At 43.0% G+C, this 24,497-nt stretch overlaps 1 protein-coding gene across 1 annotated transcript in view; it reads right to left on the reverse strand.

The window, feature by feature from the left end:
- LOC126427231 (basement membrane-specific heparan sulfate proteoglycan core protein) overlaps positions 1-24,497 on the reverse strand; it is a 792,772-nt gene that overhangs the window by 719,454 nt on the left and 48,821 nt on the right. The window contains exons 7-8 of the mRNA XM_050089468.1: positions 22,734-23,129; positions 13,982-14,098 (exon numbers count right to left, since the gene is read on the reverse strand). Coding sequence (XP_049945425.1) covers positions 13,982-14,098; positions 22,734-23,129 — 513 coding nt within the window. The remainder of the gene's footprint in view (positions 1-13,981; positions 14,099-22,733; positions 23,130-24,497) is intronic.

Below are 24,497 nucleotides of genomic sequence, written 5' to 3' on the forward strand. Positions count from 1 at the left end.
AGAGACATTTGAACCATTCCGACGGACTTGGGCAATTCCCGGAGGACAATGCGACGCGCCACACGTCCATAATTGCTACAAAGTGGCTCCAGGAACACTCTTCTGAGTTTAAACACTTCCACTGGCCACCAAACTCCCCAGACACGAACATTATTGGGCATATCTGGGATGCCTTGCAACGTGCTGTTCAGAAGAGATCTCCACCCTCTCCTTGCACGATTCGTGGTGTCAATTCCCTCCAGCACCACTTCAGACATTAGTCGAGTCCACGCCACGTCGTGTTGCGGCACTCCTGCCTGCTCGCGGGGGCCCTACACGATATTAGGCAGGTGTACCAGTTTCTTTGTCTCCTCAGTGTGTATCGTCTTTATCACAGAGCTCGAACACTTTCAAGAGAAGGAGAACCTCGCCGGGAAATTACATGGCCTACAAATAGTGTTCCAACGGAACGCGTACTCAGGTGGTCACATGAGATGGCGTTGGAGTCAAAATCAAGAGCGTCTGAGAAAGTGGTTGATATTCAGAGAAGGAGAAGTGAAGAACTGTTTACCTTACACGGGCCCGATATGCGGAAAGATCGTCAGAATCCCACGGAAACATAACATCCAGTGTAATTCGCTCCATCAACAAAGATAAAAGATGTTCTTGTAATGTTGAAATAGGGAATACTGTGCTTCAGAAGAATGGTGTGGACTGGATGATTAGACAGAATAGCTAATGAAAAGCTACTGAATCGAATTGGGGAAAAATACGAATACGCGAAGGGATATATTGATAGGATATACCATGCGGAGTCAGAAATCTTCAGTTTCGCCATGGATGGAGGTGTGTGGGGGTAAAAATTGTAGAGGAAGACCAAGAGATGAATACAGAAAATATCTTCAAGTGGATGGAGCTTGCAGTAGTTGCGTAGAGACGTGCACAGAATAGCATAGTGCGGAAAGTTGCATCAAACCAGTGGTCGGAGTATAGGATGCAAAATATATATAAGAATTTTCTGTTCACCCACGTTATGTATTGAGAAACTGCAGCTGGTGAGGATGCAAACGGTGTGGCGAAACTACAGAATGAGCTCCGGCTAATTCCGCTCATTTCCTCCTAGACGTGCTAACAGGTCGTGACGTAGTCGCCAAACACCGCTTCATACCGCACTGCTCAAGTCATCGGCCGCTAACTTCTATAATCAGAGATATTACGCATTCATTTAGGCGCCAAGAGTGGCGCGGGCCGTTACGTAACGTCTGTGGAACGCGGCTCCCGGCCCGTGATAAGTTTATCTTGGCGAGTTAATAGTCTTTGACACCAATATCCTGCGCACCGTTTGGCTTCATTGCCTTCCCCTTCGTCTGCGTCGGAGCTCGTGGCCTTCTTTAATCGCACAGTTTACACTAGCGGTCACTCTTAATGCCTCGTCTGTTTGCTCGCGAGCTTTTTAAAAAGGTCGGGCCTACGCGGCGCCGGCTGTCGACGCAGTTAACTCGCCCGCCGCTAGATGCTGCTGGCGTAGCGGAAACGTCCCTCTGTTTGAACATCACATCGCTGGCGGCGCGTTTGAACACACAGCGGCGTACTAACGAATCTAAACGGGACAAGGACGCGCGAACAGTAAACTCTGTTTCAGAGAGCGGAATATGTTGGAAGTCTGCCGTCGCTCTCGTTTTATTTCTTTCGCGAGTGAGTGACTGTAATCAATATAGGAGCTATACAACAAGCCCGTGTCTTTCTGCGTGCATAATACCTCTGGAAATGGAGGGTGATCGATTCCTCCCCAACAGTAAGTTTTCAAATCTTCGTCAAAAGCGGGGCGGATTCATTACACTCGGTTCTTCCCAATGTGACTCTTTGGACAAACAGAGTCATGCATTCCATCCTAACGGTAATTTTTCAAGCCATTATGAAGTGTGTGGCGTAGGAAACTTCTCACACACGCAGCTCTTCCCATTGTGTTTGCGTTTGAAGATTGTGAATCTTTAGAAAAGAAGAGTCATGCATTCCATCCTAATGGTAATTTTTCATACTATTGTAATGAGGGTGGCAAAGAGTACATTTCATTATACGCAGTTGTTCGCATGGTGTTTGCGTCAAAAGTTTGCGTTAGAATGCTCCTGAGACGGCACTAGCTAAAATATCACACATAATCGGTGTGGGAAACAGGAATTGCGGCCTATTATAACAGTTATTAAGTGCTCCATAATAGCGACGGAATATCAGGCGACGGACTAACAGCAACGGACTATCAGATGACGGCTGATAATCATACTTTCGGCCATCTTTAAAACCTTTTAAAACAATGTAAATCCTGGTTATAACAAAAGTGCGCCGCTTTAGAGGGTGGTCAGATACAGTTTGAACGGCTTGTAAGAGAGCGATGAGGGGGGGCGGGGGGGGAATTTGTGCTGAGAAATAATTGTTAAGGAAAAAATTCAATACCTTTTCCGATTTCATTAGCACTGAATCCAGCCAATCAGGTCGTTGCGCGCGCAATTTCAATCAACCTACCAGAGGCAGTGTTGCCAACCGCTAACTTAAATTCATCACTTCGCCAAAAGACACATTTTAACTGGTAACAAGGATATGAAGAAGCGGCAACGCAAGTACACACAGAAGTCTGTGCATTGCCACAATTAGCGAAGACATGATGGCTAAATTCAATGCTAATTAATTCGGAAACGGAGCAACGCATCGCAGTATTCTCTTAACAATTATCTCTCCGCACAACTTCCCTGCAATGCCCTTACAAGTGTTTCACACTGCTACCGACCACCCTGTATATACATTACGGTTTCACGTACACCAGATTTTCATTTCTCTCTCTCTCTCTCTCTCTCTCTCTCTCTCTCTCTCTCTCTCTCTCTCTGGGACATATTCTGTAGACGAAAATTAAAAATAGTTGCTATCCCCCGGGTTCAAAGTAATTCACAGTCAAACATTCGTTTTTAACGATTATTACCCCTACACAGAATTTGAACAGCACGCAACTACACAGAGTTATTTGGCAATGTCCTAAACGTAACGATCATAATACAAAAACCCGGCCATAGTAGTAAAATTTATCGCTATTCTCATTTCTGCTACTTCTCATTACTTTGATCTTTCTTCGATTTACCTCCAATCCTTACTCTGCACTTATTAGACTGTTCATTCCATTCAACAAGTCCAGTAATTCATTTTCACTAATGTTAGGAATGTCGTCAGTGAATCTTATCACTGATATCATTTCACCCTCCCACGCGGGATTAGCCGAGCGGTCTGGGGCGCTGCAGTCATGGACTGTGCGACTGGACCCGGCGGAGGTTCGAGTCCTCCCTCGGGCATGGGTGTGTGTGTGTGTGTTTGTCCTTAGGATAATTTAGGTTAAGTAGTGTGTAAGCTTAGGGACTGATAAAATTTCACACACATTTGAACATTTTGAACATTTCACCCTGAATTTTAATATCACCTTTGACGCTTTTTTTTTTTTTTTTTAATTCCTCACCTTCTTCTCTGACGCATAGATTGAACAGTAGGGGCGAAAGACTATTTGCCTGTCTTATACCCTGCCTAATCTAGCACTTCGTGCTTGGTCCTTGATCTTATTGTTCCCTCCTGGTTCTTGTACATATTGCGTAATACAGGGTTTTTTCCTATAGCTTACTCCTATTTCCCTAAAATTTCGAACATCTTGCACCATTTGAAACTGTCGAAGGCTCTTTCCGCGTCGACAAATCCTGTTACGTTCCTCGATTTTTCCAGAATCTTACTCCGATTATCAAGCGCAGCGTTAACAGCTGCTTCTGTGATTACATTTCCGACTGCCAAATTCATCGTCAGCTAACAGAGTGTCAGTTATCAAGCAGGCTGACTACACTTTTTCATCCCGTCGCGTATTTCCCGTGGGCCACATCTGGCACCATTAGTAAAGTACCTGTTGCCGTCCGTATGAGTCACGTGCCTAGACTCCGGGGTGCCGCGCTGGACAGCATCGTCCCGTCTGCCCTGCGGAGTGTAAAAGCCTGCACGGGAGATAGGCGCCGTCTATAACCGGATGAGTGGTGCTCCACCGCGGGTATTTAGAGGGCAGAGCAGCTCGAGACAGAGAGATACGGCAGACGAAAGGCAGCCTGCACTCTAAAGTGAGCAAAGCCCCCTCCGCCACTCACCTACAGGCCAGGCCGTGTTCATCTTCCAACCAGAAACGCCCTCTGCCTGTGGCCTGATTTTGCAGCAGTGCTGTGGGGCGTTATTGTTCTCGCCAAAGTGCACTGGCTATCTTGAACGTTTACGCTCGTACACACACCATAAGAGGACCCTAAACTCGGTTGTTTCAGATAAGGGACAAGAGGTCGCAAATAAGTACTTCGAGCCGCTATGACGCTTTGAATGACCAGTGTGTTAACAGGGACTTGTTCGTAAAGTGCTTCAGATCTGTAAAATCGTGGACTTCCCGTCGCTGCAACACCAATGAGCCGGAATTACAACCAGCCAACTGATGAATATCCCTCTCCACGCTACTCAATCCTATGCAAGCCCATTCACCTCTGCATAACCATTGCACCTTACACCCATTTGAACCTGCGTACTGTATTCATACACTACTGGCCATTAAAATGGCTACACCGCGAAGATGACGTGCTACAGACGCGAAATTTAACCGACAGGAAGAAGATGCTGTGATATGCAAATGATTAGCTATTCAGAGCATTCACACAAGGTTGGCGCCGGTGGCGACACCTACAACGAGCTGACATGACGAAAGTTTCCAACCGATTTCTCATACACAAACAGCAGTTGACCGGCGTTGCCTGGTGAAACGTTGTTGTGTTTCCGACTTCGATAAAGGTCGGATTGTAGCCTATCGCGATTGCGGTTTATCGTATCGTGACATTGCTGCTCGCGTTGGTCGAGATCCGATGACTGTTAGCAGAATATGGAATCGGTGGGTTCAGGAGGGTAATACGGAACGCCGTGCTGGATCACGACGTTATCACTAGCAGTCGAGATGACAGGCATCTTATCCGCACGGCTATAACGGATCGTGCAGCCACATCTCGATCCCTGAGTCAACAGATGGGGACGTTTGCGAGACGACAACCATCTGCACGAACAGTTCGACGACGTTTGCAGCAGCACGGACTATCAGCTCGGAGACCGTGGCTGCGGTTACCCTTGACGCTGTATCACAGACAGGAGCGCCTGCGATGGTGTACTCGACGACGAACTTGGGTGCACGAATGGCAAAACGTCATTTTTTCGGATTAATCCAGGTTCTGTTTACAGCATTGTGATGGTCGCATCCGTGTTTGGCGACAATGCGGTGAACGCACATTGGAAGCGTGTATTCGTCATCGCCATACTGGCGTATCACCCGGCGTGATGGCATGGGGTGCCATTGGTTACACGTCTCGGCCACCTCTTGTTCGCATTGACGGCACTTTGAACAGTGGACGTTACATTTCAGATGTGTTACGACCTGTGGCTCTACTCTTCATTCGATCCCTGCGAAACCCCACATTTCAGCAGGATAATACACGGCGGCATGTTGCAGGTCCTGTACGGGCCTTTCTGGATAATGAAAATGTTCGGCTGCTGCCCTCGCCAGCACATTCTCCAGATCTCTCACCAATTGGAAACGTCGGGTCAATGGTGGCTGAACAACTGGCTCGTCACAATACGCCAGTCACTACTCTTGATGAACTGTGGTATCCTGTTGAAGCTGCACGGGCAGCTGTACCTGTACACGCCATCCGAGCTCTGTTTGACTCAGTGCCCAGGCGTATCGAGGCCGTTGTTACGACCAGAGGTGGTTGTTCTGGGTACTGATTTCCCAGGATCCATGCACCCAAATTGCGTCAAAATGTAATCACATGTCAGTTCTAGTATAATATATTTGTGAAATGAATACCCGTTTATCATTTGCATTTCTTCTTGGTGTAGCAATTTTAATGGCCAGTAGTGTACTTCTGTATACGTTCATCTTGACACACTGTATGAAGACGCTATTCATTCTGGTGAACTGCTCTTCAAAGCCGTCTGCCATCTCTTACGGCAACCCTCGACTTTTTTTTATTTCTTCTACCTGAACTTTAATCTTTTTGCAGATTTCTCCCAGGTTTCCTTAACTGCTTACTCATTGTACACACTGAATACCATCTGGGATAGGCAGCAACCACGTCCTTTGTGCTCTTCGCCTCTTACAACAGCAGTCTGGTCGTTGTCCAAGTTACAGCTAACCTTTCGCTCCTTGAGTTTTACCTCTGCTATCTTCAAAAAGAGGCGGAGATCGAAACACAGACAGGTCTGTTATCATTTTGACGCAACCGGCTCTACAATGATTCCCTGTAGAACGACAGATGTTACGTTCCTTTGGGAGAAAATGGACGTTGTTTGAAGCGGCGTATTGATTTCGAACAAGAATTTAGAAACTGCATTCACAGTTCCCACTGGTAATTCCGTAAGCGTGTACCTTGCCGGTCGAGAAGTGTGGTACGTGCGTAGGCATACAAAACAATCGTGACCGAGCTGGGCGCACTTGCTCCATCTACTGTGTAACATTTTTGGATGCCATCATTCACATTATTTCCCTGCCTTGTCTCTCTGTCGGGGCGGAAGAGGCAGCCCCCACATATAAAAACATCCGTGGGAACCGCTACCAGTTGTAGCAGAACTGTCGAAATCCTCGTCCTCATTATAATCCCAAATTATATGACGCGATGGCAAGAAGTATGGCTTCCATCTCTCTCTGTGCCTCCCCCCCCCCCCATCTCCCCCTCTCTCTCTCTCTCTCTCTCTCTCTCTCTCTGGACTGCTGCGATGATAACCGAAGCGTTGCGCTTCACAACGCAGGCCGCGGGGGCACGCGAAGGAACCAGCAAAAAACGAAAAACGAAATTCCTCACAGAAGCGCAGTTTCATCCATTTTTTGTCTCGGGTAAAGGAAAGAAAGGAGACCACTGAAAAAAAAGCTTTAAATATTAACTCACAATGTCCGATATTTAGGAGTATCGTGCGTCGGCAGTAAGACTATTGAGGCTGATGTTTCTTAGCTTCGGCTCATTTCTACTACTGGTGCACGTAAGTTGTGGAGTTGCAGTGCTGTAACGCAGGTTCCCTAGCATACTTCAGCCCGAGTCGAACTGTTCTGCTCTCCATTCCTGACAACAGCCTGGGACGGATTCGCAAACGCTCCGCTGGGGTCGTGACAGGGGGTACATCCCGTACCGGAGTCTGACACAGGGGTTCGGGAAATGTGAACGGGAATTCTTGGAAGAAGACATAGCAAAAGTCCCTTAACATTTGAAAATTCAGTACTTCACGGAATAACGTAGGTAGGGAGTTAAGCTTTGACACACGCGGTTGAAATGACGTGGGGTTTTACTGAAACTAACAGAAACTGAACAAAATGACCGAAATATTGCTGTGCTTCACATGATACAAAAACAATAATTAGCATAAGATTTTATTTTTAGCAAGTCATTATTTTTTTTTAATGCCGTGTGACTAGGGCCTCCCGCCGGGTAGACCGTTCGCCTGGTGCAAGTCTTTCGATCTGGCGCCACTTCGGCGACTTGCGTGTCGATGGGGGTGAAATGATGACGATTAGGGCAACGCAACAACCGGCCCCCGAGCGGAGAAAATCTGCGACCCAGCCGGGAATCGAACCCGGGCCCTTAGGATTCACATTCTGTCGCGCTGACCACTTTTTTTTCTTTTTTTTTCGATATAGTTCGTTGCGTTTGGTCTGGGCGGACGCCACAAGACATCCGTTCAAGTTGATTGTTGATTCTTGGACTCAGTTTTTTTATTACAGAGGGTAGCTAAACCCTCTGACCGAACACGCTGAGCTACCGTGCCGGCGACCACTCAGCTACCGAGAGCGGATAGTCATTACGATACAAAAGCATTAAACAACGATAGTCTGTACATAAATACTCAAAACATTAGTGGTTTTTTTTTTGCACTTAAAATGAACGAAATTTATTCACGTAACATATACGACAGAGAACACAATATAAAACAAAATTAAGCAGGATTTCAAATTGTCGCGTGTGATCCTCTAAATATCCTGATTTGCATCAGACATGTTTCAGTACATTTGTAAGCCTTGGCGACGAGAATTGATTGCGTACTAGTGACTACAGCTTGATTGTATTGTTTCTCAAGAAGAGTCTGACACCATAATGATTTGTCACCCCTGGGTACGAAAATCTTTTCGCGAATTTGTTCCAACTTCTTATTACTTTACAAATGATTCATAACTAACGTTAAGCATGTAAGAAATTATGTTTAAAGTCTCTTGCAATTCGCTGGTTTTGCACGCATCTCAGTGTTTATGACGTCATGTAGCATGAAGTAAAAATGGCTGTAAGCACTATGGGACTTAACATCTGAGATCATCAGTCCCCTAGACATAGAACTACTTAAACTTAACTAAGCCAAGGACATGACACACATCCATGTCCGAGACAGGATTCGAACCTGCGACCGTAGCAGTAGCGGTTCCGCACTGAGACGCCTAGAACCGCTCGGTCACAGCGGCCGACAGCATGAAGTATATGTCGCACAGTAATATAATTTTGCACGAACATTCAGTGGTCTGTATGGGGACCGTCAGCAAACTTAGTAAAGTTAGTAGAGTTAGTAGTAAAGAAGTAATAAATTAATACGTCACGCCTGATGACGAAATTTCGTAGTATAAACAGCGCAAAATGTAGTGAATGATAAAACTTTTTTTTTCCTTTCATTACTCGGTGGGGCGCATCAGTGAGAAAAAAATTTCGTGAAGGTTTAAAAATATGTGTAAAGTTCATCGGATGTCGCTAAATGCTGTCATTCTCAAATATTGGATGGATATAATCTGGGTAATTTGTGCTTCATGATCTACGCTGCTTCAGTTTCTAACTCTAATACTTGAACTTTTTGTAAAACTTTTAACATAGAATTATAACGCTTAATAAGGAGATTATGACAGAATTCTTTAATTTTCAAGTTTTCTCAGTAATTATTCGGGGGGGGGGGGGGGGGGGGGCGTTCTAGTCGTTTACAGAAGAAACGCAGTACATAGAAAGTTTGGAGGAACTTTTTTTCCGCAGCAGAGTGTAAGAAATATCTTGTCTACTCTACGCATTGCCGTGAAGATACAACTGGACTGCAGGCCACACTAGACAACGGGAAGAAATCACAATGTACCACACACTGTATGCTACAGAACTAACTGCATAGCGCAGGATGCACTGAAAAGTTGTAGACATTCCGTTCGTCACGGTACCGCCTAGTTCGCAAAAGCGCCGCTCAGATGGCAGCACGCTTCGCGGTCTTTACAGCACGACTGTGGCGCAAGTTCGAATCTTCCGTCGGAAGAGAGGGGCGTAGCAGACATCGACCAGCAGTATCGACCTCTCCAGTTTTACCACAGTCTAACATGTTAGACTGTGGTTTTACTGCAATAAATCGCACTAAAAACGTCGAACCAGTGGCTGTAAAATCACTTTCGTTTCTGCCTCCAACGTGGTTACGAATCAAATCAGTAATTCTGAAATAAATGAAGCTATTAGCAACGAGTAAATACAACTTGTGATTACGTAGACCAACTACTACTACTAACAATAATAATTCATCTGTGGCTAATTTTCTATTGTCTCCCTGTTTCCGAAGACGGTGACAGAACACACAGATACATCCTGTTTATAAGGGGCTCCCAAAACCGGATTTCGTAAACCGATTTCCCAATACCGCTTCTGGGTGGTCATGTAAACACTTCAAAATCGATTCTCGAAATCCGCTTCTGGTTGCGGGTTTGCAGCTCCCCATTCGATTTTCGCTCCTTGTTTACGAAACCGGTTTTGAAAAGTGCTTGGGCAGTCAGGTTGGGTCTTGTTTCTAAAAATTTTCGGAAAATATTGGCGGAGTGGCTTTTTGTACAGTGAAGGATAAGTAGAAATAGACTAGAGTTGTTTACAGCTCGTCTGACTAAAGAGATATAGCGATTGTGCTGAATAAGTCATAAAATGTAACAGCTGTCCAACGGCCAAATATAACTGCGCTAGCAAATCCGCTTCAGACCTTGTCATGTAAACACTACAGCGAAAAACGGCTTCCGAAATTCGGTTTTCGTCTTTCGGAAGACGTGTTGCATGTGAAAGTAGTGCCTGTGAGTTCTAGTACGCCATTCAAACAGTTGCATGCGGCTACTCGTCCGCTATTGGCAACAATTTATGAATGTAATCCACCGTTGCGTGCAAGCTTGAGAGATACAATGCATTTGTAATTACTGGTATTTAGAACGAATTATTAATATCTAATCGCATTCCCGTGAGGAAAGGTATATAATAAACAAAAGGTAATCATTACTCTATTTTCAGTGTCTACTGTACATTATTAATCGACATCGAGATTTTTGTTCCCAAGATCCAATGCACGAACATGTACATTTGTGTATACTGTCATACCGTCCGTCCCAAACCAAATAAAGAAAGTCTACATGGTCATAAATAAATTAAGGAACAAAATTATAAGAACAACGTAAAGTAGAAAAAAGAATGACGATCGTGCTACAGATACAACGAAATCTTTCTGCGACAAGTTCTTGCAAAAATATTTAGCTACGCAATACACTCGTTAAAATCGTCACGTGGTGATAGGGGAAGGAGATGGTTTTCTTTACCCGAATGTATTTTGCCCCATTTCGAAGGGTTTTGCTTTTTTTTTCATATTTCCAATGCATTTTTTCCCCTTTCGAAGGGTTTCGCTTTTCCCATGAGGTTGATGGCAAATAGTAGTGGGGCAACAATGAGGCTACAAACTAGTTTCTCCAAAGAAGTAGTTTCAGCAGAAATACTGAGCAACTGAAAGCGATGTTACTGGTACCTCTTCAGAAAAGACTGACGCGCAGACATGAATAACTTCGTTTCTCATTTCTACAAAAGTATTTTGCCGTGTCACAGCATTTGTGGATTCTTCAGCTCCGTTGCCTTTTCATCTCCATTGCCCCTCCTTCTATGTGTTTATGTTTGTAATGTAACATAGACTACGTCTACTAGTTAGTTTCATCAGGTTCGTGTATGTGTGGCAGTTGTATGGATCAGTAAATTCCCTACAGTGTTAACATCTAGATATCTGCTGACCCACCAGCCAATGCTAGCAATTCAATATTGACCAGTTCTACATGACATCTGTCATCTACTTAATAAATTCGATTGTCAGTAAAGCAATTATATAGTTTTTTGCAGTATGTATTTCACCTGGATTTATTACAAAATATCTTCGGTGATGAAATACAAATTACTTGCCCCTTTTCACACTATCATTTGCATGCACATTTCAGAAAAATTTCCAATTTTTGCTTTAGTTTTGTAAATAATGGACTCAATAAGCGAAATTTTTCCTCTTCCTAACACATCTGTTCCATTTGAATGCCACTACATGAAATAGTCTCTTTATTGTGTCCAAAGACCAATGAAATGCCAGTTTGTCTGTCGACTACTGTGGAATACTTCGGCACAGTTGTAGCTCTCTTCTCCATTAAGCAGAAATATTTTGTAATATCTTTTATCACAATCTTGTAGAAATTATTGAAGTGAAACTTATGTTCTTCAGTTCTTAACATCGTGGAAGCATTTCCCCAGCAGTGTGTTACTAATAAAAGATTCATCACCAGAAATTCCCCGTTTTTTTTTTTTTTTTAGTTCTTTCACACACACCACCACCACAAATGGCAGCACACAAATAACTATATTTTCCCAGACATTTAAAATTTTCTACGCTAGTTTACTAATCATCTGATTTTAACATTTCTTATCACTTCCCTGTCGTGCAGTATGAAGTAATTACCGTTTGTTGTTATCTCAAGACACTGTGCAGGTGGAAGAATCTCTGAATTAAGTGCTGGCATTTGCAAATGTAGTCTGACAGTGAAAATAACATAATGCAGAAGTAAAAGAAAATCTTACATCATAAGTGGAGTGCAAGAAGACTGACAGTGAATGTCAATGTTATCTTGAAAGTCAACACGATAAACCATAGCTTACTGCACAATTTGTTTTCGTTATAACTAGTTTTTATTTTTCTGTGAACAATAATACATCTGTTTACTGAGCATGTTATATGGCATGTTATGCTGGTCACTGGTGGGAGGAATGATCTTATCTAAAGATTGTTTGTCAAAAAATTCGAAACTGGTGTTCAACATTTTTTATTGCATGCCTAGACATGGATAAAAAGTATGTTAAAATAAAGTCATCACAATGTCCCCAAGGTAGAAAATATTGTTTGCCCTTAACAAAATGCTACAATGTAAGTTAGCATAAAACTTTGAGTTACGGTTATGACATTAGCTCCTTGCAAAATGACATGAGGTAGTTCCTGGGAACCTTTGGGTTGGGCACAGCTTTTGAACATGTGCTACCTCTCTACATATGGCACTGGGGAGTTTAGCAAAGTAAAGACTGGGTATGCAGTTGAAGCGACAACCTCAGAACAACAGAGACACTCAACATCATTAATCTTTGTTTATAACGCACTTGTGTTTGCACGATAAATTTTGGGAATTTTGTCCCCCTCCTCACTCTTCATGCAAACAACTAAAATCTTTTACTCCCCAAACATGTTTTGACACATTTGCGTCTTCATCAGTGAGTCATTCTGCAGGATTTTATTTATCATATGAGAAATTAACATTCTACAGAATAAGGCAATGATTCCAATATATAAAAAATGTTTTAGGCCTGTTTTTTGTTTCAATAAATATTACATGAAACATGTTTAATATAAGAAAAAAACAAGTGTTCCACTAATAATTTGTTTTTGAGACCCAGGTTTCAGGTTATTAGACTATTGTCTAGCACAGGCTGTGAAGATGTTTATATGCATTGTCTAACAAAAAAAAAAAAAAAAAAAAATCATCTAAATAACAAAGTGAGAGCATTCTTGATAATTTCCGTTGATGAATAGAGGACATGAATTTCCTGAGTGAGTCTGTGAATATGGCCATCCACCATCTAGTCGGCTTAACAAATTTCCTTATTTGCAACAACATTTTCGCTGCTGCCACGATCAGATCAAAACTTAGAACTTGTAAAACAACATCCGATATCAGTGCAAATAAATTCTGTGTCTGAGCGGGATGTCAACTCGTTGTCGATGGCCCGCTTTGGCATAGACTTTATTGGTAATCACACTGAGCATTGCTTTACAAGTTCTAAGTTTAGATTTGATCACAGCAGTAACTGAAGCACTGTTATAAATTAAGAAAAACATGAAGACAACTAGACAGCTTTATTCATAAGACTGTTGTTGACTTCACTGCGGGTGTTTCACAAAACAGCATGATATGGAAAAACCTAGGTTGCATTAATAAATAATTAATGAAACAAATGTGAAACATGTGTTTTCCATACAGTAATGCTCCACCAAATAGGCATAGTAAAATAAAATGGAAGAAAAAACAAACTGAATTCTCACACCTAAATAAAACATGACCCACTGATGGCGGCACTAATGTGCCAAAACACATCTTGGCAATAAAAAGATTATTTGCTTGTGTAATAGGCAGAACTACATTCCCATGTGTCTGAGAGTATGGCACCCTCAACAACACAGTCCAGAACTGGCAGTACAGGACCAAAATTACAGGTGGAGGCTACCAAACCTGTATCCACCATTGAGACCACAATGACGAAGTGACCTTTTTCCTCCACATACGAGATGCACAGCACAGGTGTCTCCGAGTGCTGTTGAAAACAGTGCTGCAAAGAAGAACCAAAGTAACGTCTCTCCCAACTGCACCGTTGCGGAGACCTGTCGCTACGGTGACAAAAGGTCGCGCCGTCGACCGCCAGACGTCTCCCTCGGTGTTGCCACAGCAGGTGGCCGTCACTGCAGAGCCAGAAATACGGTAACGCCGTGCTCGGACGTCTCTGCGGCAGTGGTGCAGAGGTGCGGCGACGCAAAACGTAGTAGAGCCGGCGTGCGCACGCTTTGCCGGTGCCGGCGGACGGAGGGGACTTACCTTGCGTGGGGCACTCGTGCTCGTCGGTGCCGTCGTCGCAGTCCCGCACCCCGTCGCAGCGCTGGGACGCCAGGATGCACCGGCTGAGGTCGCACAGGAACTCGCCGACAGCGCACTCTGCAAGGGCACAGGCAGGCCAGTCAGTGGTGAGGCTGCTCTCCGTACGAGGCGCGAACACTACGACTACACAGCTGACACAATACACGAGGCATGGCTCTGGCTGCAGCTGCCACTGATCCCCCTCAAAATCTTGAGCTCGTCTCGAGACGGTCGAGTCCGAGGTAGACAGTTGGGAACTTGGTAAAGGAGGTGGAGGAGAGGTGGTACAGTGCAGTTCGGGTCGACAGAAGCGTCCGATCCCACGCGTCGGCTTTGACCCGTGACGTGAGGGTGTTGTCGTGTGTGACGCCGTGACGGCGCCGAGTTTGGTTTGTGAGTGTGGCACGTTTGTAGATGTCGTCGTGTTGCGGTCTGTTGTGCTCTCTGGTGGTATGTTCAGGGTTTTCGTTTGTGTGGTGTAATGGGCTCAGTTTGCTTTCGCTCATTATCTAGAATTGTTCGAGTGTCGTCTGTGTTTTGTAGTGGAATTCGTTTCAGTGGGTCGACAGAAGCGTCCGATCCCAAGCGTCGGCTTTCGTTTCAGTGAGTTGACGATTTTGTGTGAAGGTTAATTAAGTGTTGTTCATTGTACATCGTATAGTAATTTCAGTAAAATTAATCAGTTGTTGTTTTTGTTCAGGAATGGATATGACGGATAAAATTAACAGTGGGCAGGTCAAGGGAAGTGTTCGATCCCAATGTGTGGCTGTGTATGTTGATATTGGTATCGGCAGATGTTTTTGAGCTATATAGGCCAAGGGAGGTGTTTGATCCTAATTTATGAAATCGGGAGCTGCTGTTGAGCTATATACGTCAAGGGAAGTGTCCGATTCCAGATGATATTGTGTTTAGTGATATTTGGGGAGCTTTGTGATGTTGGTTTTTTTGTCGTTTTGTGTGGTTTTGTATGGGGGTGGGTGTCTAAATTTGTTTGTATTTAGTTTGCCCCCACCCAAAAACACCCCATTTCCCACGCTTGTCCCGTTAGTGTCATTAGGCTTTTTATGGAAAATGTGTGAGTTTGTTTCTCGATGTATTTTCGTCTTCATAATGTGTACGTACCGACTTTATATCCGCCATATTGGAATCGTGGTTTATGGTCGTTTCAGCCATATTTGTGACGTCATGGGTCAAAGCAGACGGGCGGGATCGGACGCTTCTGTATTTCCGTGCAGTTTTTGAGCACCAGACTGTGCCAGTATTCTAGGTTACAGCCCAGAATGCTATTGGTGGCTAGTGAGTGAGCTGTGAAAAACTCTCAGTGGACATCCATCCACTCGATGGGGATGCTAAGCTTGCAGACCCATCAGTGTGTTAGGGTCATTCAATAACTAAAGAGAAAAAAAGGTCTGGAGAAGAAACTATTAGTAGTCCAAGTTTGGTGCTTTTATGACTTTAAGTTCACATCACTGGGATGAGCCCTGATCAGCTGATGTATCAACATTGTTTTGTTTATAACCTCAAAAATACATTACAAGATATGTGTCCGCTCAAAACGTTCACATTAGTTGAACAACATTCTGTTATTCGTTTCTTACTCGCTGAAGGCGAGAAACCAGTGAATATATACTGTAGAATGTCTTAAAGTTTATGGTGAAGGTCATACGAATCGCGCAAATTTTTACAAGTGGGTAGAGCAGTTCAAAACTGGTCACGACTCGGTGACTGACAAACACTGTTCAGGCCGACCAGTTGCAGTTTCAACTCCCTCACTTGAAAGTCAAACTGATGACATTATTCGTGCCCACCGGCGTGTGTCTGTGGAAATGATAGTTGATAAGGTTCAAGTTATTACAGGTACGGTTCATAAAATTATCTGCAACACGATGAAGTACCGCAAAACATGTGCAAGATGGGTCCCAAAGGAGTTGGTGCGGCTACATAAGGAAACGAGGTTGAGAGTGTGCACAAAGCTAAAGGAATGTTACGAAAGATAAGGTGAGCACTTCCTCAATAAAATTTTAGCTCGTGATGAACCTTGCGTTCACTATTATGAGCCAGAATCAAAAAGACAAAGCTTGGAGTCGAAGCACACCAACTCACACCAAGAAAAAACTTCAAAACCTGAGCATCAGCAGGAAAAGTCATGTTGATGGCGTTTTTGGATGCTGAAGGTCGAGCTTTTTGTGATTATGTTGAAGAGCAGTGCACAATGAACAATCGATACTACTCGGCTCTGCTTTTAAACAAGGTGAAGCCAGCCTCGACAGAGAGAGAGAGAGAGAGAGAGAGAGAGAGAGAGAGACATCGTGGATCTCAGAGTAGAGGTGTGATTCTCCAGCAAGGCAACGCACGTCCTCATCTTGCTCAACTAACCTGTGAAACTGTTGACAAAATGGGCTGCCAAGTACTGCCTCATCCCCCTTATAGTCCTGATTTACCACCTAGTGATTTCCATTTGTTTGATGCCCTTAAGGAGGCATTAAATAGGACGAGGGTTTGAGGACAAAGGACACACGAAAATGTTTGTGGGAAATTGGTTCAAACATCAAGATAAAGAGTTCTTTGCTGCTGGAATAAAAAAGCTTGTAGCCCATTGGAACAAGTGCATAAATGTTCAAGGGGATTATGTTGAAAAGTAGAAAAAGTATTTTTTTGTAAAAATAAATGGTTTTTTCTCCAGACTAATTTGTATCTTTTAATTACTGAATGACCGTCGTATAAATTAATGAAGGCACACTTTAACTGTGAAACAGGTAAATAACTTACACACATGTTTGATACATCACTGAATGCAGTGTATCTTCAACTTTTATTTACAAATGGTCAATGTGGCTACGTTTTGCAAGACAACAAATGTCCCAGATGCTACCAGTTTCCTGCCAAATCCTAAGAATCGAATCTCTACATACAGTGGCAACTGCTCGTGTTGTCTGTTGTCACAGCCAATCAACATTTCCCAGAAGTGGAGGAATAAACACTCTGTCTTTAATGTAGCCCTCGTACCAAGAAGTCCGTTGGGGTTGAATCAGATCATCGTGGCGGCCAGCATATTTTTCCACCACATCCATTCTGGGTCGGCACATTCCTACAGAGACAACTACACGACGGTGATGTGGTGGCGTGCTGTCTTGCTGGAAAGTAAATTTTGTGCTAGTGTCCTGTTGTAATTGATGCATCAGACAATGGTCAATCATGTCCAGGTACAAAGTGCCAGTTACAGTTGACACAGCAAAAAAGGACCATAAATCTTTTTACAGCTTACAGCACAAAAAACAACTACCTTAGGAAAGTCCTGTACACGTTTGATTACCTGAAATGGTTTCTGCGCAGACTGTATCTGAACATTATGCTAGGTCACTCTACTGCAGGTACGGAAGGGGGCTTTCTCACGAACAAAATTTTTTAAAATAATCGTATTCAGTTTGGATTTTGTTAAACATTTATACACGGAACTTAGCTCATTTTACTTTGTCACTTTCTATTAAGTCTTGCCACAGTTACATTTCATAGGTTTGGAGTGCGAGGTGTTTCCTTAATGCCCTCCACACTGTAACACCGGGTATATTCAGTCGTAAGCTGGCACGTCTCATCGATTTACCCACACTGAGAGTGTAAGACCGTAATGAAATGGAAATGAGCGTTTGGCTTCATAGGCCGGGAGGCCCATTGCGGAGCAGGTCCGGCCGCCTCGGTGCAGGCCTTATTAAATTCGACACCACATTGGGTGACCTGCGTGCTGGATGGGGGTGAAATGACGATGAAGACAACACGACACCCAGTCCCTGAGTGGAGAAAATCACCGACCCAACCGGGAATCGAACCCGGGCCCGTAGGACGGCAATCCGTCACGCTGACCACTAAGCTATCAGGGCGGACAGTGTAAGACCGTGAAACTTCTTCAACCCCTGCCAGTTACAGTTAAACGACTGCACGAATTAAGAACAGTTTGTCTTTGATGTGGTCGCACGCAATATGTAGTTCTGAATTGGCTCTGAATTGTATTAACAAATTTTAATTCATGAAACAGTAAACAACACTGAACACACACTGCACTGTAATATGACTCCACTATGGCTGATGAAATGTCTGATGCCAAGTGGGAACTTAACACTGTTAGACAGAAATAAAACTAGAAGTTATACTGCATTCAATGCTCTATCAAACATTTCCTTGTGTTATTTACCATTTTCACAATAAAAGGTTACTTTTTTATAACTAATTTATAAACAACCTGTATATCAGACTGCACGCTCGGACAGCAGAGCAATAGCTCAGAACGAATCTCTCACGAACACTAGTTATTCTGCCAGTGCTCGATCCCGAGGTGCCAATTACGAACCTGACGGAGGAAATTTTTATCACCGACAGTTGCAAGAAGAGGAGAAGTGGTAAGATGTTCTTCAAGGCCTCTAGCCAGCACGAGTGTGCTGAATTTTGTCGAAAACAGACCGCAGTGCCTCGTGAGTGAGAACGCGTACAGCTCTCGACAGACATGCGTCCGTCAGGTGGGGGCATTAACCTCGGTGGGGCCTTTTATTGTACGAGGGAAGGCCCAAAATTCGTATCCGTATATCAGACCACACGTGGTTGGACAATAGAGCAGTAGCTTCTACTAATGTATGGTGGTTGATACCGAGATAACCAGTCAAAACCTGATGAAGCTAGAATTTCTTTCCACGAGATCTGCAAGAGGTAAAGAAGTTGTACAGTACATTTCTCAATCACCAGACTGCAACAACACCTGGAGTTACATCTCAACAGGCTCGCAAGTAAGATCCGTCAACTAGACGGGGATGCTACAATCGGCAAGCCCCACGGCGCTGCAAGAAACGGCCCGACACTTCTGTCCGTACATCGAAGCACGTGTGGTCGGACACCGGGACGACAGGCTCTTCCGAATCTCTCGTAAATGTTAGCAAGTCTGGTGCTGCTCGATCCCGAGGTGGCTAATTGAGAACGTGGTGAAGGAAAGCAGTTTCATCCTCAGAGCTGCAAGAGTAGGAGGAGGCTCTCTCTCTTCTGTGCAGATCCTCACATCTGATTTACCTTTCAGTTTCATCATTTTGCCAATGAAATTACAAGGTGTACAACTTTGCTTGCGCCGTCTGCCGATAGGTGGCGACAACGGTAAGCAGCGGTCGAAAGAAACAGATTGCAGACGTCAGGCAGTTAGCTTGGACCTCGGTCAACATAACCTCATTCAAACATTAGTCGATTTGTGTCTGCATCGTAAAGTTGGTCTCGATTGAAAATGTCAGTTTACAAGCCTAATTCTCGTTATTTGCGGAAGGTGTTACTGTTTTGTTTGAATATGAAGGAAACGGCGGCTGAGTCTTGTCGAATGCTCTCAAGTACGTATGGTAAGGGCGCTGTTAGTGAAAGAACATTTCGTGGGTGGTTTCAATGCTTCGAGAACTGATTTTAACATCGTAGACTGGCATAGTGGTGGAAGAGAGAATGTTTTTGAAGATGCAGAATTGGAGAAATTGCCGAGTGAAGACTCGTGTCAAACTCGAGAAGAATTGGCGCGATTAGTGGGAGTGACACAGCAAGTCAGTTCAAAACGCCTAAAGGCTGTGCGCACGATTCAGAAAGAAGGAACTTGGGTCCCGTGTGAGCTGAAACGGAGAGACGTTGAATAGCGTTTTTGTGTTTGTGAACAGTTGCTTCAGAGGCAAAAACGGAAGGGATTTGTGCATCGCATTGTGACCGGGGATGAAAAATGGGTTCGTTACGATAACCCTAAATGTAAAAAGTCATGGAGATATACCGACTGTGCTTCCACGTCGACGGCCAAACCGAATATTCACGACTCCGAGATCGTGCTCTGCATTTGGCGGGACCAGCTCAGCATCGTGTACTATGAGGCGATAAAAGCGAGTGAAACAATCACAGGTGCTCATTATCGAACGTGTGATAAACCTTTCGCATTTATCTTTTTGTCTTCTTTAAAGGCAAGGAGAAAAGATGAGCGGTAGCCCATCATAGAGTTTATGCCTACCATCAGGTATTTTTGATTTTCAGTTGTTAAAAAAGAGAGGAGATTTTCTTGTACCAGTAGGAGGAAGGAAGGATTCGCACTCAGCTAGTGAACGAGTGAGAAGCATGCCATTTTAAGTGAGTAATTGTAGACCGCCATTTTGGGGTCGATATGAATAAGTGAGGAGTATGTATTTGATATGTGCACTGTTTAGAAAATACAGTATTGTTTTATTAACAGAAAGGTCGTGTGAGTTGTTATTTCCAATAGTACGATAATCACAAGAACTAAAGTCCACCTGTGTACTTTGGAAAATTACAAAGATCCGACAAGCTCAATGGGAACACGGTCAAGACTTCAAAGGTGAACACGGTGACCAAATGTAGCATTATAAAGAAGAGTAAGCACAAATCTACAGCGGAGAAAGAAACTACTGCCTCCTACAAAATAATATGAACTTATTTCTAGGCATAGCTCAGCTTATTGTGCTTGTCATTCGTGCCGAAAAATTAATCTCATTAATTCAATACATTTTAAAAAGCCACGCATTTCAACATTTTATTATCATCCATTTCATTATTTTATTATATTATAAACGCAATTAATGCTTCTGAGCAGAGCATTAAAAGACAAATGGCAGCAATATGGTGAGAGGCACAATAAAGGGATTTTGCAGCATGACAACACTCGACCCCAAGTTGCAAAAGAGGTCAAAACGTACTCGGAAACATTAAAATGGGAAGTCCTACCCCACCCGCCGTGTTCTCCAGACATTGCTCCCTCCGACCTGTTTAGATCAATGGTGCATGGCCTGGCATGGATCACTTCAAAAGATGAACAATTTTTTCGACGTGGGATTCGTACACTGCCCGAAAGATGGGAGAAAGTAGTGGCCAGCAGTGGGAAATACTTTGAATGATACATGTGTAACCAATTTGTTTCATTAAAGCCTCAAATGTCGGGGAAAAAATGGCAGAAGCAAAGTTGTAAACCTTGTATTTGTTAGCAACTTTTGTTATCTTGTGTGTCACTCACTTTCCTCACACTAAAATGAACAAAGACTCACGATAAATATTTGATATTTGCGCCAAGGGTTAGATGAACATTTTGCACACCTCAATGTGTCTTAAGGAACGGATGTTGTTCCGTGACAAGTACTGCCTATATTCAGATGGCAGTGCTGTGTGTCTTTAGGCACAGTTCGGGGGACGTGCCCTGTCTATGCACGGAGCTGTAAAGGTATTCAGTGTTTGAGTACGGTTGGGGGAGGGGGGAAATATCCTCCGTCAGTATCGATTATAGAATTAAGTAATGAATCCCCAGGCTCACAGTTCTGCAGGCAGTTCTTGAGCTCCACGAACTCATTTCACAGTCGATCGCCCGTGTACAACAACCTAAAACTGGTGCAGTTATATGATAATGGTTGCAGTGTTGTGAGCCCTCCATTGAGGAGGCAGACGAATTTGATTCTTCTGTCGGTTTAGGATGATGTGGGTGATGGCAGAGACAAAAAAGATGGAAAACAGAAAATTTTGTAGACTGATGACAGGAAATAGTGGAAAGGAACACTCTGGAATCATCATGCACAAGACAGCACAATCAATAGTATTACTGTCCTCGTCGACTGGAAATCTGAATTCTTTTGGATTGCCATTACTGAAAAATATTTGTATAAAAAACAAAGCTGTAACAAAAGTATGAAGAGCAGATATACAAATAATGTGAAAGAAAAATTGTTTACATAGGATATAACCCAGAGCAATTAAGACTACTCAAATTTTTTCCAGCATTCCAGTACATATTTTGGAGTTTGCGTGCTCACAGTCAAAATTCTTTGCATTCTGAGAATGACTGGGATAAAGGACTATGAATTTGAAATAGTCTTCATATCTCTCACTCCCTGAAAAAAAAAATTATGAAAGAAAAACATGTATCCTATACACGTTCAGTATATTGACTTTCATTCCTGCACTAACTTATTTTAAAGGTAACAGAATTAATTACTTTACTCCAGAAAATATGTAAACAATATTAAATGTGAATATTAGTAAGATGCAACTTCAGCCCAAATATTTTTCTGTGCCCTTGCACAAAATGATACTAAGATGTAAAAAAGAAAAGTTAAAATGCCACAAAATTAGCAATTGTTTGCATCTAACAATATTTTCTCTAGAAATTTATTTCACTCTGGTATCAATGAAAAAACATAAATAACTGATCAGTGAAATGGACTGGTTACTGTTACTTGTTCATTTCAGCTGATGCGAATAACGGTCACAGTTCGGTTGAACCTAAAATAAGTTATCTAAAGTTGCCCCTGAAATTTTTTAGTGCCTCTTAAACCGTACTGATATTCCATTCATTATCTTTTGATCTAAACTTTTCTAATTTGCTGTAACCAGCTCTTTCTTCTGTAAGTTGGTCGCTAATTGCATAAAATTTGCATTGTATGCTGCATAGTTTAGATTGAGGAAAATAATCCTTTTCTCAGAACGTAAGAGGCCAAGTTTTTGCACAGTACTTCCTTGATGAGACTAAAATTACGGAGGACTGCAGATGAAGCAAATAGGTCCTTTTAAATGATTAGCACTTAGAAAATGTCAGTTATTTCATACTCTTCCCACCAGTATCTAAATTACAAGCACAGTGAGTATTTTGACATATAACATGGTAATACGGAGTGTGAATATCCTGGTAAACTTATGGTAATCCATCTGTGTCGGGCAGTACCAGTCGGTTCTGGCTCTGGAGCAGCTGTCGACGTTGTGGTGGTGGTCGACTGTCCGGGGCAGTCCCTCTCGTCGGATCCGTCGCGGCAGTCTTCGGTGCCGTCGCACCGCTGCACGGCGCAGATGTAGCGCGAGTTGTCTGCGCAGCGCACCTTGTCGTCGGCACGACACTCGTCCTCGAACGTCGGCGGAGGCGTCGGCAAAATAGCTCCCGATCCACGGGCGAGGCTGTCGGACTCCGGCGGCTCCGGGGCGCGCTGAGTTACCGGTTCGGGCTCGGTCGGGGGGACGGGAGGTGTCGGGGCAGGAGTTGTTGTGGTTGTGGTTGTTGTGGTGGTGGTGGTTGTGCTAGTGGTAGTCGTATCGGCATACACAGGCGGGCTACGGGACACTGGCACTGTTTTGTACAGACGGATTGATAGAGGTGTCGCCAGGGTGTGAGGATGAGTCGGTTGTCCGTGCGGTTAATATATTCCATAACAAGGAAAGTGGAAAAAAGTTGAAAGTTTGAGATGTAAATTGAAGAATAAAATTGTGTGAAAATGAGGACAATATAGTTAATAAGATACAGACCCAGTGGAACATATCAAATGAGTTTGAGAGGAAAACAATTATAGTTGACAGGAGACACATCCATGAGCAATAAGGTGAAGAAATATGTTGATGCAAAAATGAAATAGAAATGACATTAAAGATTGTATGAAATAAACAAAGAAATATCAAATGTGAATTTGAAAGTATGTGGCATTTAGATTGAAATAGGAAAGCATTTTACATGTGTAACATGTACAGATATCCATATATAACAGCAATTGTCAGCAACAATGAAATTTGAAATAAATTGTTTTGATGGATATTTACAGAGCAGCATTGTAGACCAAAATAGTTAGAAAAAAGAAGTACAAACAATAATGGCCATTAAACCAGTGTGTGAAAATTAGGAAGTTATGAAACAAATTAAATTTTAATTTGGTTATGATAATAGAATGGATGGTGTAGACATTAATAACAATTACAGTAACATATGACAGTTGATGGAAAGATATAGATTGGTTTAAGAAAATAAAAATAGTACCATTGTTGTGCAATGATCACGATAACAGATGATAGGTAGGAATCGAAAGTGCATGAAAGCAGGAAGAGATCCAGTATGTAACAACAACAAAAAATTGTTAATTTTCATGCAGATACCCAAAAAAAGAAACACATTGGATAGCATGATGTAATTGGATGAGGATAGGTCACAAGGAGATGGAAGATAGGAGGGAAAGAGAGAAGGGTGATACAGCATTAAGAAACAGCTCACTAAACCCAAAATGTAGAACAAAAACATAACATTCACAAAAAACAAACACAGAACACGATACAAATGCAGCAAAGCACAGCTTGGTAAGTTTGTTAGTGATGAGTTAAGCAGATTTAGGAAAGGATACAAAGCACTGTCACCCACACAACATGCCCATTTCCAGAACAACCACTTACAAAACAATTACAGACTGTTATCAGGCAACACACCAACCACAACATTTCACAAGTTAGTGTTACTGATATCAGTGTTGACTCTAACAACAAACACTGTCATTCACAAATTACATATGCAGTTCAGACAACCAACTGGTTGTTTCATACATACAGTAAACCTGAGTTAGGAACCATCACCAAGATAAACTAGAATTAAAATTTAGTACAAACAATAAGTATAACAATCAAAGTTTTCTGGTACAGACTCTTTCATTTTGCACAATTTTTCTCTTACTTTCATTTC

The sequence above is a fragment of the Schistocerca serialis genome, chromosome 11 (assembly GCF_023864345.2).
Source record: "Schistocerca serialis cubense isolate TAMUIC-IGC-003099 chromosome 11, iqSchSeri2.2, whole genome shotgun sequence".
Lineage (NCBI taxonomy): Eukaryota > Metazoa > Arthropoda > Insecta > Orthoptera > Acrididae > Schistocerca > Schistocerca serialis.